The 16,636-nt window shown below is 41.4% G+C and overlaps 1 protein-coding gene across 2 annotated transcripts in view; it reads right to left on the bottom strand.

Moving 5' to 3' along the window:
* The window catches only part of zdhhc11 (zinc finger DHHC-type containing 11), a 112,114-nt gene that overhangs the window by 73,388 nt on the left and 22,090 nt on the right, over positions 1-16,636 (bottom strand). Inside the window, exon 1 of one of the 2 annotated variants that reach the window (XM_048616991.1) lies at positions 11,038-11,342. The exons of the other annotated variant lie outside the window; for it this stretch is intronic. Coding sequence (XP_048472948.1) covers positions 11,038-11,193 — 156 coding nt within the window. The 5' untranslated portion in view covers positions 11,194-11,342. Of the gene's footprint in view, positions 1-11,037; positions 11,343-16,636 lie in introns of those variants that run through there. 2 annotated transcript variants of the gene reach the window in all.

The following is a 16,636-nucleotide window of genomic DNA, read 5'->3' as shown; positions in this document are numbered from 1 at the left end:
AGATGTGCAGCAATGGCATGCCAATAGTGAAGGGATTCAGATTTTAAACCAATGAGCCTGAGATAGGGAATACCACAATTCCAATTACTCCCTTTGATTCCTCTGCCCAACAGAACTCTATCGACCTACGCCTTGAAAATGACTGCATTCTGAGGTAGAGGGTACTAATGTCTCACAACCCACACAAGAAAACAAATTCTTCTCATCTCTGTTCTAAAAGCATGAATCCTAATTTTAAAACAATGTCCTCTAGCTCTGGACTGACCCACAACAGGAAATATGTTTCAACATCCACCTTGTCAAGACCATTCAGAATCCTATAAACTTCAATAAAATCACCTTCATTCTTCTAGTGAAAGTAAGTCTAACCCGTCTAAACTTTTCTCATAAGAAAGCCCATTCATTCCAAGTATCAATCTAGTGAACCTTCACTGAACTACCTCCAACACATGTACATCCCATCTTAAACAAGGAGACTGAAAGTGTACAGATTATTTTAAATGTAGTCTCACCAATGCCCTCTATGATGGAAGCATACCATCCTTACTTATTTGTTCAATTCACCTCAGAATAAAGCATAGCATTCAATTTGTCTTCTTTTATTGTGTTCCCTGTTTTGCACAGATTTAGCGGATCTCACTTTGGGCTGCAGATAGGGGTGCTTGGATTGTGCTAAGTTGTCCTGGCTAGGCTAGGGAGGGCAAAATGAAAAAAAGTTAGCTTGGGTTAACATCCCTATCAGAGTGAGTAATAAAAATTGGCAGGACGGTCTGAGCAGTTGAAGTTGCATTCAATGATTGTTTTGTACTTTCACAATGTTCGCTGCACACACTCTGGAATGTCACCACAGTGTTGATACATGCTTGACAAGGTCATCAATGCATCGCGTTAATAAATGTTGAACACTAGGTTGTAACAGCTTTTACTCAAACAATGAAGCCTCTTATAAAGAAGCAGCCAGCAATGTACAGCAAAGTGCTGGGAACTTGGTTCAATTATATTAAAACAGGTACAATAACTGATAAACACTGAGGCAAGAAACCATGCCCCAAATACAAAAGTGAAAATGAGTTATCTTATGCAGAGGAATTGCAGCAATCTCAGGCTTTGTGGTTTTTTTTTTGAAATAGTTCACTGAGAAACTATAAGACTTCTTCCTAGAACTTAAACACAGTTGGTTTCCTGTGACCAGCAGTGCTGACTAAAGATTCACATTGCTGCATGAAAGAAATTTCAATGCTTAATATTTACAGAAATTCTGAAACTCTGCAGTTGTCATTTTTAAAGGCACACACAACACAGGCAGATGATACAATAAACTGTTTACTTCAGTATTACTGGATACAGTATGAACATTCAAATATTGGTCCAGCACTGGTTACTGTAAATGCAGGTAAAGATGAAGAATAATTAACAATTTATCTATGCACTGTAACACAATACTTATACTTTCCTCTCAAGACCCCTTTCCCTATCTAAAATTTTATATTTCCCTGCTCCCTTGCATGACTATTAGTACCAGTAAGATCAAACCCCGACAACTGAGTTAATAAGTCCAGACAGGAGAGGAGAAACATTGAATAAATTCAGCTGCTGAAATACGTACACTTAAGATTTTGTCCCTTTATGTATTGGACAGCAATTCTTGCAAGACTGATACATTGGAATATATACTTGAAAAAGCTTGGATGTTGAAAACTATCACATCTACATGGTAACATCTCATACTCCCATGTAACAATAAAGAAACCAGAATATTTTCCTGTATTTGTAGTTCTGGAAATAAACATAGATTTCCTGACAATGCAACTGTTGAATCTTCTGAGGGAGGTGAGCAACCAGAGGGTTTCTTACGATCACCATATGGAAACCATAACCCAAAATAACCATGTTTACTGAATGATCTCCATAGGAAGAAATTGATGATGACTTGCTGAGTCATAGAGTTGTACAGCATGGAAACGGACCCTTTGGTCCAACCAGTCCATGTCGACCATAATCCCAAACTAAACTGGTCCCACCCACCTGTGCTTAGCCCATATCCCTTCAAACATTTTTATTCATGTATTTATCTAAATGTCTTTTAAATGTTGTTAATGTACCTGCATTCACCACTTCCGCTGGAGGTTCATTCTACACATGAACCACTCTCTGTGTAAAAAAAATTCCCCTCATATCTTTTGAAATTCTTTTTCCTCTCATCTTAAAAATATATCCTCTAGTCTTGAAATACCCCATTCTACAGAAAAGACACCTGCCATGCACCTTGTCTATAGGCCTCATGATTTTATAAACTTTTAATGGGGTCACTCCTCAACCTCTTACATTCCAGCGGAAAAAAGCTCCAGGTTTCTTCTGTCTTACTCTGCAACATGAGTCTTGTTGTGACCTAGAAATTTGGTCATGTAACATCTGTTTTTCTGGCACCTCACAATTTAAAAAGCTCAAATTATATTGGGTAGCAATGCTGAATTGCTGTTTGCCATTTCAGGTAAGGGAGAATTACTGGCAGCAGGAGCATGCAGTGGGAACATTACATGGGCAGAACAATTTTTATAACTTTCAAATGCTCCAGGATTTTGTTTGCCATAGGTTGAGTGCACTGAGGATACTATCCAGTAAATGCCCTAAACTAAACACAATATAGGGGCGGGTAGAATTGTAATTTGACTTCCAAGTTCACATTTAAAGAACACAGGCTATTTCCTGAACTACCTTAAATCCCATCACAACTTAGCCTCCTATTCATCAAATCCCTTGCACTCACCACATGCCTGCCTTGACCCTCACTCCCACCACACCAATCCCCATCCACACTTGCCCAACTATTAAAGCAGTTCATCAGCTTCATTGAACTATATTGGGAGAATTTCAGCTGATGTCTCTCTCTTTCCACAGATGCTATCAGACACCTGCTGAGTTTCTCCAGCATTCTCTGTTTCAGAATTCCAGCATTTGCTTTTATTGGGACACTTTCAGTCATCAGCATTGGGCATAGAAACAACATCCAACAGCACTTCCCTCTCTCGTGAATGACACATCCAAATTTTGTGATCTGTGTTCCTCAGAGCCAGGGTTAAACCGAGCATTTTTCATCAGACATCACAAGCATCAATACTTGAAGTCCTCTACACCTCCAATGCTTACATTTGAAGAAGGATTGAAAGGGAATAGCTGCTCCTAAACCTAAATCACTCAGCTTTATAAGAGCTACTTTTTTTTCAGTTGCTTGCAATACCAACTAAATGCATAGAGAGAAAAATAAATTTTGTAAATGTAGCACAGTATTCAATTGTTTTTTCAATTTATAAAATCACTAGAGGAAATACAGTACGAGTAAGCAGAAAAAGAATTCTTAATTCAGCAGGAAAAGTGAAGACTATCGCTCTTCAATCACAGCTGTAATTTGTTAAGAGACAGTCTAGCACCAGTGGGAAAGTTAACCATAATGGATAGTCATTTCCTCTACACACTGTCAGCCTGGATTGGAGTGTATTAATTTTAAGGAGAGGTTGGAAAAACATGGACTGTTTTCGCTGGAGCGTCGGAAGCTGAGGGGCAACCTGATGAAAGTATATAAAATTATGAGAGTCATGGATAGACTGGTCTATCCATAGATGGTCAGACTGTTTTCCCAGGGTGGAAATATCAAATACTAGGGAGTCATAGGGTTAAGGTGAGAGGGGGAAAGGCTAAAGGAGATGTGCAAGGAAAGACTTTTCTACACAGAGGACAGTAGGTGCCTGCAACATGCTGTCAGGAGAGGTGGTAGAAGCAGATATGATAGCAATGTTTAAGATGCATTTAGACAGATACATGAACAAGCAAGGAATAGAAGGATATGTATGCAGGCATTAGTTTAGAATGCCATCATGATCGGCGCAGACATGGTGGGCCGAAGGGCCTGTTCCTGTTCTGTTCCGCGTTCTATTTCCAGTGCAGTGAGAAGCTCACCTCCTGACTCCCCAGAGGAGGATGAAATAAAAAAAGGTAGGAATGTGATTGAATACTCTTCACAGCTACTTGGGTGAGTGCCCCTTCAACAAAACTCAAGAAACTCAATGCCACCCTAACAATGTAAGCTGCTTGGTCAGCACCCCATCGATCACCTGTAGAATGTGGCTGTAGTATGTACCAAACTCTATCAGTACGTGAGGTAAATCGCTTAACTGTACTTAAGGGAAAGTTTGATAACCACACGAATGACAGATAGGAATAGAAAAGTATGTCAAAAAGGCTTAAGCCAGGAGGGGTGGGAGAAGTTTACTGTGGTTTCCAAATGCAGGAATAGACAGGTTTTGGCTGAACAGCCTATTTCCACAGTGAAGGGGAGCTGGATTTGGATATGCACAAGGAGCTACATCCCCTAATAAGACATGGCAGGTCAAAAGTTCAACCTGTCCCGCCATTTCCGTGATTTCACCCGGCCCATTTGAAAGCCAGCATGGAACCCTTGTAGCTGTTGAAAAAGTTATTTAAATGAGCAATTAAGATCTGTTTTAACTAAGGATTTGACGTTAACAGGTTATGCCCTCCTGGGTTCCTGGGAAATCTTGGGCCACTGGTTCCAGGTTGGAGGGAACAAACCTCTGGTGCTGACTTTATTAGCAACTTCTATTCATGCCTGTTTGATTGATGAAACTGTTCTCTTCCTCAGAACCCTAGAGAGTGCATTTCACTGGTGTTCCTTTGGTCCCACTTCAGGGCCAGAAGAGAGAGAGAGAGATTCCAGGTTTACAGTCTTCTCCCCATTACTCTGGTTGCTATGCTTTCAAAAATCCATGTGCAGGATCCTTTAATTAGAAATGCTTCCTCTGATGGATCCAAGCTGTGATCCTGCCTGCCCTCCCTGAATGGTCAGGGAACCTGACAGTGGAATGCTCATACCAATGCTTGGGCAAAGCCAACTGAAAGATCCACTGGATTTCTGACCTGCTAATGGCCCTGGCATTTCAGCAGGGAGCAAGTTGTTAAAATTCACAATGATGCATCTGCCAAAGACACTGCAACAGTACTAGGGCAGCAGCTCCATGGGAATATCATCATCTCCAAGGCCCCCTATAAATAACAAATCATTTCAACGTGTGTACGTGTAATCCTTCCTGGCACTCCATACCGAACAGTACTGTGTGGCATTTCCTTTATTTCGCTACATCTCAGTTGCAGGCACTCAGTAGAGAGCACGGCCATTAGTGGCTGTTTAGCTTAAAATGAAAAATAAACAGCTGCCATATACATTTCTGCCATTTCTGATGAAGGGTCTATGCCCGAAACGTCAGCCTTTCTGCTCCTATGATGCTGCTTGGCCTGCTGTGTTCATCCAGCTCTGCACCTTGTTGTCTTGGATTCTCCAGCATCTGCAGTTCCTACTATCTCTGATTCAATTTTAGCTGCCATATACATCCTGAATGGCAGAATGATCTCCAAGAACTCACTCAGGCAGAAAGAAAAACAGAAAACATTGAAAGTACACAGCAAGTCATTCCAACCTTTGTGATACGCTGCAGCTAGCAGGTCGCAACAACAATCTGACTACTCAGTGTTATGTTTTCCCTTTTGTTTAAATTAAGCACTTGAATTTATTCTTAAATTAATATATCGTAATTCCTTGCTGTCTTGTTCATGATAATATATTAACTAAAGTAGGTGTCAATGGACATGAGTCTATCTTTCAAACACTGATCCTCCATCAGATTCAATGGCATGATGAAGAACTCACATTAGTATGGATCTGCCTAAACGTCACATCCCAGCACTGCAGTAAACATTTTAGTTCACAACCCTTGGACTTTTCATTCTTAACTGTCAAAATACCATTTCAAACAGCAAACATTCCCTACTGATTTGAATTTGCATTGTCTAGTGTTCAGAACAGCACACCAATTATATTGATCAAGAAGCCCAATGGATGTATACACAATGGAAAAAAAACAAACAGAGCAGGATGTCACTTAGTAAGAATAATTGCATAAAAATAAAATCCAATTGGTGTCATAGAGTTTGAAAAATATCATTAAAATAAGCAGACCGTGCTGTTGAAGAAAGTTAAATGAGGAGTAAGCACAAGCACATCACTGAACTTCTCGTGATGCAATCCAGTCCTTCTGTGAACTCTGGGAAACCAAGAGAAATATTTGACAAAAAAATGCCATTGGGTAGCAGTCTCATAAAGAGAGGTGAAAGGCAAACTGTGAAGGTAATCAGATTCAACACCAAAGCAACTGGTGACTTAAAATGAGATGCAGGAGCATTCATACAAAGGTTATTTCATAACGTGAAACAAGTCAGAGCTGAACTGAGAGCTTAATGAGAATGTTTGAAGTACTAAATGTTTGGTTAGGCTCTGAAATTTCATCCCTCAACTTCCTAAAGTGCACATCAAACATCAGAAATCACCTGTCACCACCCTTGAAAATCTCACCTCCCACAACTCCAAATCCAGAATATGGCTGCATCATGTGCTTGTTAACTAATATCCGTGTACCAATGCCAGCCAAGTATGGTTGAGAGCTAGCATTTGTTTATAGTTCTAGACTCACCAGCCAGGGGAAAGACCCTATCCACATCTGCCCAGTAGAATTTTGTAAATTTCAACTGGGTTACCTTTTATTCTTCAAAACTCTAGAGAATAAGATCCAGTTTGCCAAACCCTCTTTATAAATTAATCCTGCCATCTCAGGGATTAGTCTGTGGCAATATCATCCCTCCTTAGGTAACAAGACCAAAATTGTACAAAATACTCCAGATGCAGTCTCACCAAGGCTCTATACAATTTCAGCAAAATACTTTCATTCTGGTTCTCAATCTCCTTGCAACAAAAACCAACATACCATTTGCCTTTCTGCCTGCTTTTAGTAATTCATGAATGAGGGCACTGGTCCCTTTGGACCTCAACACTCCCAATCTCTCACCATTTAGAAATACTCTTTTATTCACATTGTACTCTATCTGCCATGATCTTGCCTATTGACATAGCTATCTGAATTCCCTCCTTGCATCCTCCTCACAACTCACATCCCACCTAATTTTGTATTGTCAGCAAATTTGGAATAAATTACATTTGGCCTTACATTCAAATAATTTATATAAATTGTGAGCAGCTTGGGTCCAAGCACTGATCCTTGCAATATCACACGAGGAACTGCCTATCCTCTTGAGATTGACCCTTTCATTCCTACTTTCCATTTTTTGACTGCTAACCAACTCTCAGTCGATAATAGTATCTTCCCACCCAATCCCATGCACTTTCATTTTGTTGACTTGTGTGCGACTTTATCGAATGCCTCCTGGAAGTCCAAACGCACCACAGCCACTGGCTCCCATTTATCTAGATATCTTCTGATCAGCCTGTTTGGGGATGTTATTACACACCTCTAGAGCAGATGCAACCTGAATCCAGGCCTCCTGGCCCTAAGTAAGGGACATTACCACTTCACCGCAAGAGCCCACCACGTGCTCCCCTACCCCACCTTTATCTATGCTACAATTAAAATCTTCAAAACTCCACTAGGCTAATCAAACATGATTTCTATTTCTCATAATTTCATTAACCCATTCATATCACTATTTTCTTGCCCCCTCACACCACCTTTATCTATGCTACAATTAAAATCTTCAAAACTCCACCAGGCTCATCAAACATGATTTCTATTTCTCATAATTTCATTAACCCATTCATATAATTATTTTCTAAGTGTCTAGTTATCATATAGTTTATAATAGATCCTAGCATTTTCCCAACAGTTGTTTTCTGTCTTCCTCTCTTGTTACACATGCATTTACAATTGCTAATTCCCAATCTGCAGGAACCTTTTCAGAATCTATAGAATTTTGAAAGACAACCTGCTAGCTCTCTAGCCATCTCTTTCAATGCATAGAGACGTAGGTCATCTAGTCCAGGAGATTTGTTAACCTTTCTCAGGATAAATACTTTCAAATCAACCTGTTCAGAGATGTTATTACACACCTCGGAGTAGGTGGGACTTGAACCCAGGCATCCTGGCTCAGAGGTAGAGACATTACCACTCCACCACAATATCGCCACTACCTTTCTCAGGGTAGTGTCCTAGTTTCATCCATCTTCAGCTGCTCCATGAGTGATCTTCCCTCTATCATAAAGCCAGAAGTTGGAAATTTTGCTAACACTAGCAAAATGTTCAGCACCTTTCACAATTCCTCAAATACTGTACTGAAGTGTTTCACATCCCAATGGAGAAAAACCCAGGCATAATCCAGGCATGGGTTGAAAAGTGGCAAGTAACATTTGGTGACACACAAATGTTCATCTCTAACAAGACAGAATATAACCATCATCCCTTGACATTCAATGGTACTACCATCATTGAATCCCCCACGATCAACATCTTGGGGGGTTACTACTGACCAGAAAATGAAATGGACTGGCCATACAAATACAGTAGCTTCAATAGCGAATCAGAGACTAGGAACACCACAGTGAATAACTCATCTCCTGATGCCCCAAAGCCTGTCCACTGTCTATAAGGCAGCAGTCAGGAGTGAGATGGAATACTCCTTGCTTCCTGGAGGGGTGCAGCTTCAAAAATACTCAAGAAGCTTAAGTGTCTTAGACAAAACACCCACAAACATTCTCTCCACCACTGACACTCAGTAGTAGCAGTGTGCACCATCTACAAAATGCACTGCAGAAATTCACCAAGGCTCCTTAGACAGCACCTTCCAAACTCACAACCAGTTCCATCTAGAAGGACAAGAGCAGCAGATATATTGGAACACAACTGCTAGTTTCCCTCCAAGACATTCATATTGGCTTGGATATACACCACTGCTCCACCAGTGTCACTGGGTCAAAATCTTGAACCTACTCCCTATGAGCATTTTTAGTCTATCTATAGCACAAGGACTGCAATGTTTCAAGAAAGCAGCTCACCTCCACCTACCCAAGGGAAATTAGAGATACATATTAAATGCTGGCCTAGCCAGTGATGCCCAATCCCACAAACAAATAATTAAATAAATTTCAACGCTGTTCTCTTTCCCTACATCAGTGCAACTGTTCTGCAGATCAGAGAATGGGTTGTTGAAGGGGAAAGACTGATTTTGGCATCGTTGGACAATCTCACGCTTGTTTTAAGATGAATTCCTTTAACATGCCTCACAGCACTGAGGTCCAACTGTTGCTTTGACTTTAAGCTACTCTTAATTGGGAATGTATCTAACTGGGCTGATTGCTTGAGAACACACAAACTTAGTAATTCTTCGAGCAGAGTTAGTTATGTAAATTATCTATTCTAATGTCTCAGAAAAAATAACGCAACTCGCATTTAATGAATGTCTTTGATGGAGAAAAATGTCCTAATAATGTATATCCCTGAAGCCTAATCAGACAAAATTGCATGCTGAAATGAAGGAGATGTTAGGAAAGGCAATTAAACGTTTGGTCAAAAAGATGGTTCGGAAGGGTATTAAAGGTATTGAAGGAAGGTTCTTGGGAATTTCAGAGAATGGGGACTAGATGGCAGATGGCATGGTTGGCAGCTGTTGATGCAAAGGTAGTGTGGTGAAACAAAAAAGCATTTTCCAGCTGACTGTCTGAAGTGTTGGTACAGTTAGCAATGTGGTCCTAAGTGATTTTAAGATACCACCAGCTAATTGCCTGAATGTCAGGTATCACTCTGTATAACTCCAGTTTGAGGCCTAGTCGCAATATGAACTACAATATGTGCCCATGGATGTCCATCAACACTAGGTAGATGAATAAGGGGACGATAAATATGATTGCTGATTGTAAAAGGTAAAGTTAAGCACTATTAAGAGATATCATCATTGCAGACAATGCAGTGGGGGAGGTGTCCTGGCAGAAGGATTTGTAAACAGGAAACCTCACTAGGAGGTTTTCACTGAGTACAAGACTTTGGGGGATATATTAAAACCATACTTCAACTTTGGATCCACATGGTGTAGAATTACAAAGCAAGTAGATAAGAACTTAAAAGGACCAACAAAAAATGAGTAATTTATTTATTCCTGGAATGGCTACAGGCCAGAGGAGGCATCATCATGTCTGTGACAGCTCCCTGCTGCAGCAGTTCACCCCATTTCCACCGCATTCTTTGTATTATAATGCAGATCCTAACCACTCGCTGAGTAAAAAGAAAAGTCCTCATCACATTAACATTGGCCAAGCATTTTAAATTGGTGTGCTGTGGTCCTTGACCTTTCCACATTTCTCCCTATCTGCAGCGCCCTCGTCATTTTGAACAATTTCAGTAAATCTTCTTCCATTCTTCTCATTTCCAAGAGATTGGCCTGGGTTCTCTATATTATCTCTATATTAAGTTCCCCATCCTAATCTGCAAATCTATGGACAAAAATATGAGTCCTCCATTCACTCAAGACATGTTAACCTCCATGGCTTCCTGCAAATCAGTATGACAGAACTGATTGACTTTAAGTGCATGGAAATGAGCTAATGTGTTGCTCATAGTCCATTGATGCACAATCAAAGACCAATTATTCCATGTAGAATAATGTGGCTATCAAGTGTAAACAAATATTGGTACATCTAAAACTTACACTAAAAAAGAACTTCAGAGGGAAATCTCACATGTCCTATGTGGATTAGGCAAAATTTCAAGAGGTGCTGAAAGGTGTAGAGCACCAAGTACTTGTCAGAGCAGGTATGAGCAGGAGGTGTTCATAGACAGAAGTGACCAGTGAGGGGGTGAGAGGAGGGAAATGGCGAGGGAGGGGGCAGTGGGAAAGAAGCAGCAAGTGGGCCAGAGTGAGGGAATGGAGTGAGGTGGTGAACAAAGTATCAGTTTGTTTGCAAAATGACTGAGCAGATACTGTAACCGTGCTGAAATGGAAATGGAGGCAGCACTATGTGGACAACTTTGCTAACTTATAAACCACATTAAAATGAAAACACGCTACTAAACATGCTTTAAATGGGCTATCTGTTAATGCAAACTAATTGCTTTCAAAAGACAATTTCAAAGCATTTGTACAGTTGCTTAACGCACAACGTTAAAACTAAGGATCTTAAGTCATACGTACCCAGTGCCAGATTACAGAGCAGCATTGAAAATAATGGTTAAAAAATCCCACTTGTCTATAATGGTTCCCCATTACGCTGCTGTATCCCTTGAACGAAGCACAGCTTTGAACACCACATGAGCAAGGGTAGTGTAATGTAGGATGGATTACCGACATTTTCAGTTCAAGGCAACAAAACAAAGAACAAAATCCGTAAAAGTTCTGAACAGTATGCTCAGAAATGAGTCGGCTTCGGCATAGGTCTACATGTTTTCAGCATTTCAACCGTTAATACACTCAGCAGCCGAGTCCAATGTCTTCCTGCTTTAGCATCGCAGGCAAATGACTTCCTTCAGTTGATGCAGATCTGCATTGTCACAACTACCTGAATACCCTCCTCCAAGATGAGGAAAGAGGAAACTGCAAAAGGAAGTGGCCAGCCTCACCAACTGTTCACAACTGAATTGAAAATCAACTTGAACTTCCATACTATGTAGCAACAAAGCACTATCTAGTACAACACACAAGGTTGTGATAGTGTACAAACTGTTACTTTCTCAGTCGGAAAGGAACTGCGAATCGCATCAGTGGGCGAATCTGCGTGGAGGATTTTTTTAAAAACTTTTTTTTCGTGGAATGTGGGCATCACTGCCAAGGGCAGCATTTGTTGCACATTCCCAATTACCTTTAATGGCTTTCTAGGTCATTCCAGAGGGCAGTTAAGAAATAAGAGCATTGCTGTGACTCTGGAATCTCATGTGGGCCAGACCAAGTAAAGATTGCAGATTTTCTTTGCTAAAGGACATTAGTGAACAAGTTGGGTTTTTCCGTAATTGACACTGGTTTCATAGATAACACTTCATTCATTTTTACATTTTTTTCATTTGTCTAATATCGAATGTAAATTCCTCAGCCATGGCAGGATATAAACCCACACTCATTAGCCACAACATTAACTAGTTCAATTATATTATCTCTATGTCAATGCTCTCCCCTTGATATTCTGTGCTTGATATTTTGTAGCACTTGCAACTTTCAAGAACCCAGAATATGCATCAAGCAGACATATTATTGCAAATGGTATAGTAAAGCTATCTTGATGTTCCCTCATTTCTCAGAGCAGCATCCTGTCACAAAGCTTGGGACTTTCCTATTATTACTTTTCAGTGAACTTATACTAAAATGTGCATTCAAGTGAGTGCTGCTATCAATCTTGGGATTCAGGTCAGTGGACGAATGCAACAATGACTTACTGTCCCTATTTATATAGAGCCGTTAACAATATAAAACGTCTCAAGGTGTTTAAATCAGGCAAAATGTAGCTTTGACGAACAATGTAAGGAGATATAAGGACAGACTTGGTGGAACTGAGAGGTTTTAAACAAGTAAAAAGAAGATGTAAATGTAGAAACTTAAAGGGTTAGGGGATGAATTTTGTAGATTAGGACCTAGCTGTCAACACGTGGCACGGTGGCTCAGTGGTTAACATTACTGTCTTACTGCACCAGGGACCTGGGTTTGATGCCACCCTCAGGTGACTGTCTGTGTGGAGTTTGCACATTCTCCCTGTGTCTGTGTGGGTTTCCTCTAGGTGCTCCAGTTTCCTCCTACAATCCAAAATTGTGCAGGTTAGGTGGATTAGCCATGGGAAATGCAGGGTTAGAGGGATGAAGTGGGTCTGGGTGGGATGCTCTTTGGAGGGTTGATGGGCTCAATGGACCATTTCCACATTGTAGGAATTCCAAATCTGTTAAGAAATTGACAGATGAGTAAAAGTTGGAGGAAAACAGAAATTTTAGATTACAGAAAGAGCTGGGGGTAAGGCCAGGATGAATAAAATGATAAGAATTTCAAAAATTTTTAAGCTAGATGGCTGGGGATTAAACCAAGACACTGACTGCTCTATCGGGGAGTGGATTACTGTAAAAATCCCTTGACTCTATTTGAAGTAAACCAATGCCTTGGCCAATATTTATCCTTTAATCAACAGTTAAAAGGTACATTATATAATCGCTGTTTATGAGACATTGCCGTGCAAGTATAAACTGCTAAGATTTTTTATATTACAACAGTAATGTCAATTCAGAACTCCTTCATTACTTGTGAAACACCATAGGACATTCGAGGTGCTACAGAGATGCAAATTCTCTTTCTTTTTCCTGTTCATTCTCTCTACATTTGACAAGACAACAGAACAGAATAGAATAGAACAGAAACTATGGTCACGTGTACTTTTACATGAAAAATACAGTGAAAAGTTTTATTAGTCACCCTACACGGCAGCTATCTACATGAAAAGAAGAAAATTTTATTTTTTCAAAAAAAATCCTAAGACAAAGTTCATCGCAGTTCAGTTAACCGCTCCTGAGCTCAGGGAAAGCCAATTTATGACAATGGAAGACCTGGAACACACAGCAGGGATGAGACTGCCATTCTGGGACACACCAGGATGAGACCGCTGGAACACAAGGCTGGAAGCCTCCATTGAAGAAGACCGCCGCACCAGGCTGAGACTGCCATGCCAGGACAAGTCTGCCACATTGGGAGACCGTCACACCGGGCCAAGATTGCCATGCGGGGAGACCGCTAGACCGACGCAAGACACGCTGCGTGAGCCGCTGGAAGCCACCTTGTCACTGGGCTGAGAAAAGTCTTCCGTCAAAGCCATTAAAAGAAGGTAAGATGAATCTTGATAATAACTATAATAACAGGAAATATTAAGAAAAAACCGAGAAAGGGAAAAAGAGCAAAAGCAGACAAAGTAAATGAGTTCTGGGATCCGGGGCTAAAGAGCTCCCACACTGCACTGCTACTCCGCTGCCATTTTGCTGGTGCATCTAGGTCATCCACAAAAAGGTATTTCCTACTCAGAACAGCCAAATGTAGTCCATTATTTATAGATGAACTCATACCAATTGAGCAGCTGAAGGTATGAATCAATTGCGATACTGGGTTAGGGGAGGGGGTAGTGATGGGGAGGAAATGGGAGGGGGTTATTGGTGGTGGTGGAAGAAGGAGAGTGCCTTCCAATGGTCATGTCAAGTCTCTATTGCCTGCAGCATTTGACCAATCCATTTATAAACCCCAACAAAATTCTAAAATCATCTTAAAGAAATACTCCGAGATAGCAAGAACTGCAGATACAGGAGTCAGAAGACAACACAGTGTGAAGCTGGAGGAACACAGCAGGTCAGGCATCATCAGAGGAACAGAAAAGTCGACGTTTCAGGTCAGGACCCTTCATCAGAAAATACTCTGCTGTTATATGAGATAGTGACTACAAGAAGTCAACCTTCTTTGAGATTGAGTCTAGGATATATTCAAGCCTCCAATCAGAACATGGGCTAAAGAAAAAGGATAATGGGATTGGTTTCCAGCCTGTTCTTGAAGATCTTCACCAAGATTCTGTCTTGGACCACATCGGAATCTCACACCCCAGTTTGTAGCCAGAGCTCGGGTAGGAAATTTAACACAAAACAACATGAAGTGGGAAGCACCTTGACCACATGTACATTCAGCAATTCAAATAGGCAGCCCATCACAGCCTGGGCGACAAATGCTAGTCACATCCCAAGAATAAATGAAGAAAAGTGAATTCTTCACATTTAATTGACAAATTGATTGCTGTGGTGCAGAACTATCAACAAATTTAGTAAATCATGATATACATCTTTACATACAGTAAAAACGTACAAAAAGCGAATTTAAAAAGTGGAAACAAACTACACAAAGATGAAGTGCTGAATCTTACAGTGATTTGGCTGAGTTTGAGTTTTTTGGAGGGATTCCTGCAGCAAGGCCGTAGCGAGATTTCTTGCCATTTCTTACCGAAAGTGCCTCATTAACTACATTCCTTATCCCCATGGCATACCCATCTGATTCTATCCCCTCTTACCACACAGCATTCCACAATAACCTGCCTCTCAATGGCATCTCTTGTGCCCATGCCATTCTTCAAGCATTGGTAATCCAGTGTTGCCCATCACCTGCAGCTTATTGGCAACCACAAAATCACATTGTTGATGGGACGTGGTCAGCATCGTTGACACTTCCTCGCACATGTAACTCCAATCCCTCAGCCTCATTGCTGTTAAACCACCAGGCAGCACACTTTACCTGACCGTAGACACATTCATTTGAAGACCCTCTCGGAGCACTTGCTACTCTTTCCCCAATGCCCAGTAGACAACCACGTCTTGTCACTGCCCAGTAAGGGAACATCACATCTCAGCAAGCCATCAGACAAGTCTAAACAACAGCTTTTATTGTCAGCTAGCAATAGGAAACACAATGGAAATGAATACAGGCTGCAGTTTGCACGCACAATGTGAACCAAATGACCTTGACAGTCTATGATCGTCTGTTGGACTCAGCCCACATCTACTGGAACCAAGTGTCAATCAGGTCCTGTCTTGGAGGGACCAATGTAACTTAGCTCTGTCATCCACAAACAGAGCTTCCTCCAGCTCACTGGCCGCATTCTTATCCTCAGGCAACTGTTCCTGATTCCCCCTCTCAATCCAATCACAGCACATTGATTCTTATTCCAATGGTGAAATATGTGGATAACACCAGGATGGTGAGGCGCACTCTCTCTGGATTATACTGGATGGCACCCTCCTTTCACCTGTACCATCCTGGGCCTGCTTGCAGCATGTGCACCAACTTGGTAAAGGTGGCACCATGGCTGAGTGGCCAACATATTAGATCCAAAAGGGAGTGACTGCTGCATTCTGACCACCTTCCCAACCCAGACCCACCTCAACCATTCCACCTTCCATTGTTTTCACTCAAGTCCTTTGCCATACTTCTATGGCTCATGAGACATCGATGCTCCCCTCAACCTATAGCACCCTTGGAAGTTCCACAAGTGATGGGGCACTTTTGGGTAGCATTCACCTCTTTTTAAGTTACTACTACTAACTCCTGCATCATGGAGATGGCATTGCCAGTTTAGTTACCATCAACAGCATGGTGCAATCTGCCTTTGACCAACTTTGTCATACAAGTGCATCCACTCCCATGCATTGCACATGTGCAAAGTAATGCTTGCAAATGAAATGTAGCTACAGTTTACAAATCCATGCTTCATGTATTTGCTCTTTCAGTGTCCTAATGTTCAAAGACATGGATCCTGCATTTTTATCAACCAAACTGACACTGATTTTACCCACACCTTTCTCATTTGCATTGCACATTTAGAAAACAGCAAGCGATGGCAGGGAATACAGCCCCTGGTGGCTACAATCAGTACAGGGCCCCCTGCTGTTTGCCAGGTACTCCCACAGTTTCCACATGTCCCTTGTAACCTCACATGACAGCCCATTTCCACCCATCTCCCCGATTCCACCCCCGCAACCGATATGAAGACCCACCCCGTTGAACTGCAACTCTTTTGTCCTTCCTGTCCCTCGAACCCAGACATAACACTTTAATGATGCCCATGCTGCTCCTCTGCACTCTCCCTGTGGAGGTGATGGAAGGAGTCACTGCCAATAATAACTCCTCCTAAAGTGGAAACCTTCCAATTCTGAGATAGTAGGAACTGCAGATGCTGGAGAATCCGAGACAACAAGGTGCAGGGCTGGATGAACACAGCAGGCCAAGCAGCATCATAGGA

This window comes from Rhincodon typus, chromosome 2 (genome assembly GCF_021869965.1).
Source record: "Rhincodon typus isolate 14 chromosome 2, sRhiTyp1.1, whole genome shotgun sequence".
Lineage (NCBI taxonomy): Eukaryota > Metazoa > Chordata > Chondrichthyes > Orectolobiformes > Rhincodontidae > Rhincodon > Rhincodon typus.
Note: the sequence above shows the minus strand (reverse complement) of the source record. Positions and strands in the feature narration are given on the sequence as shown.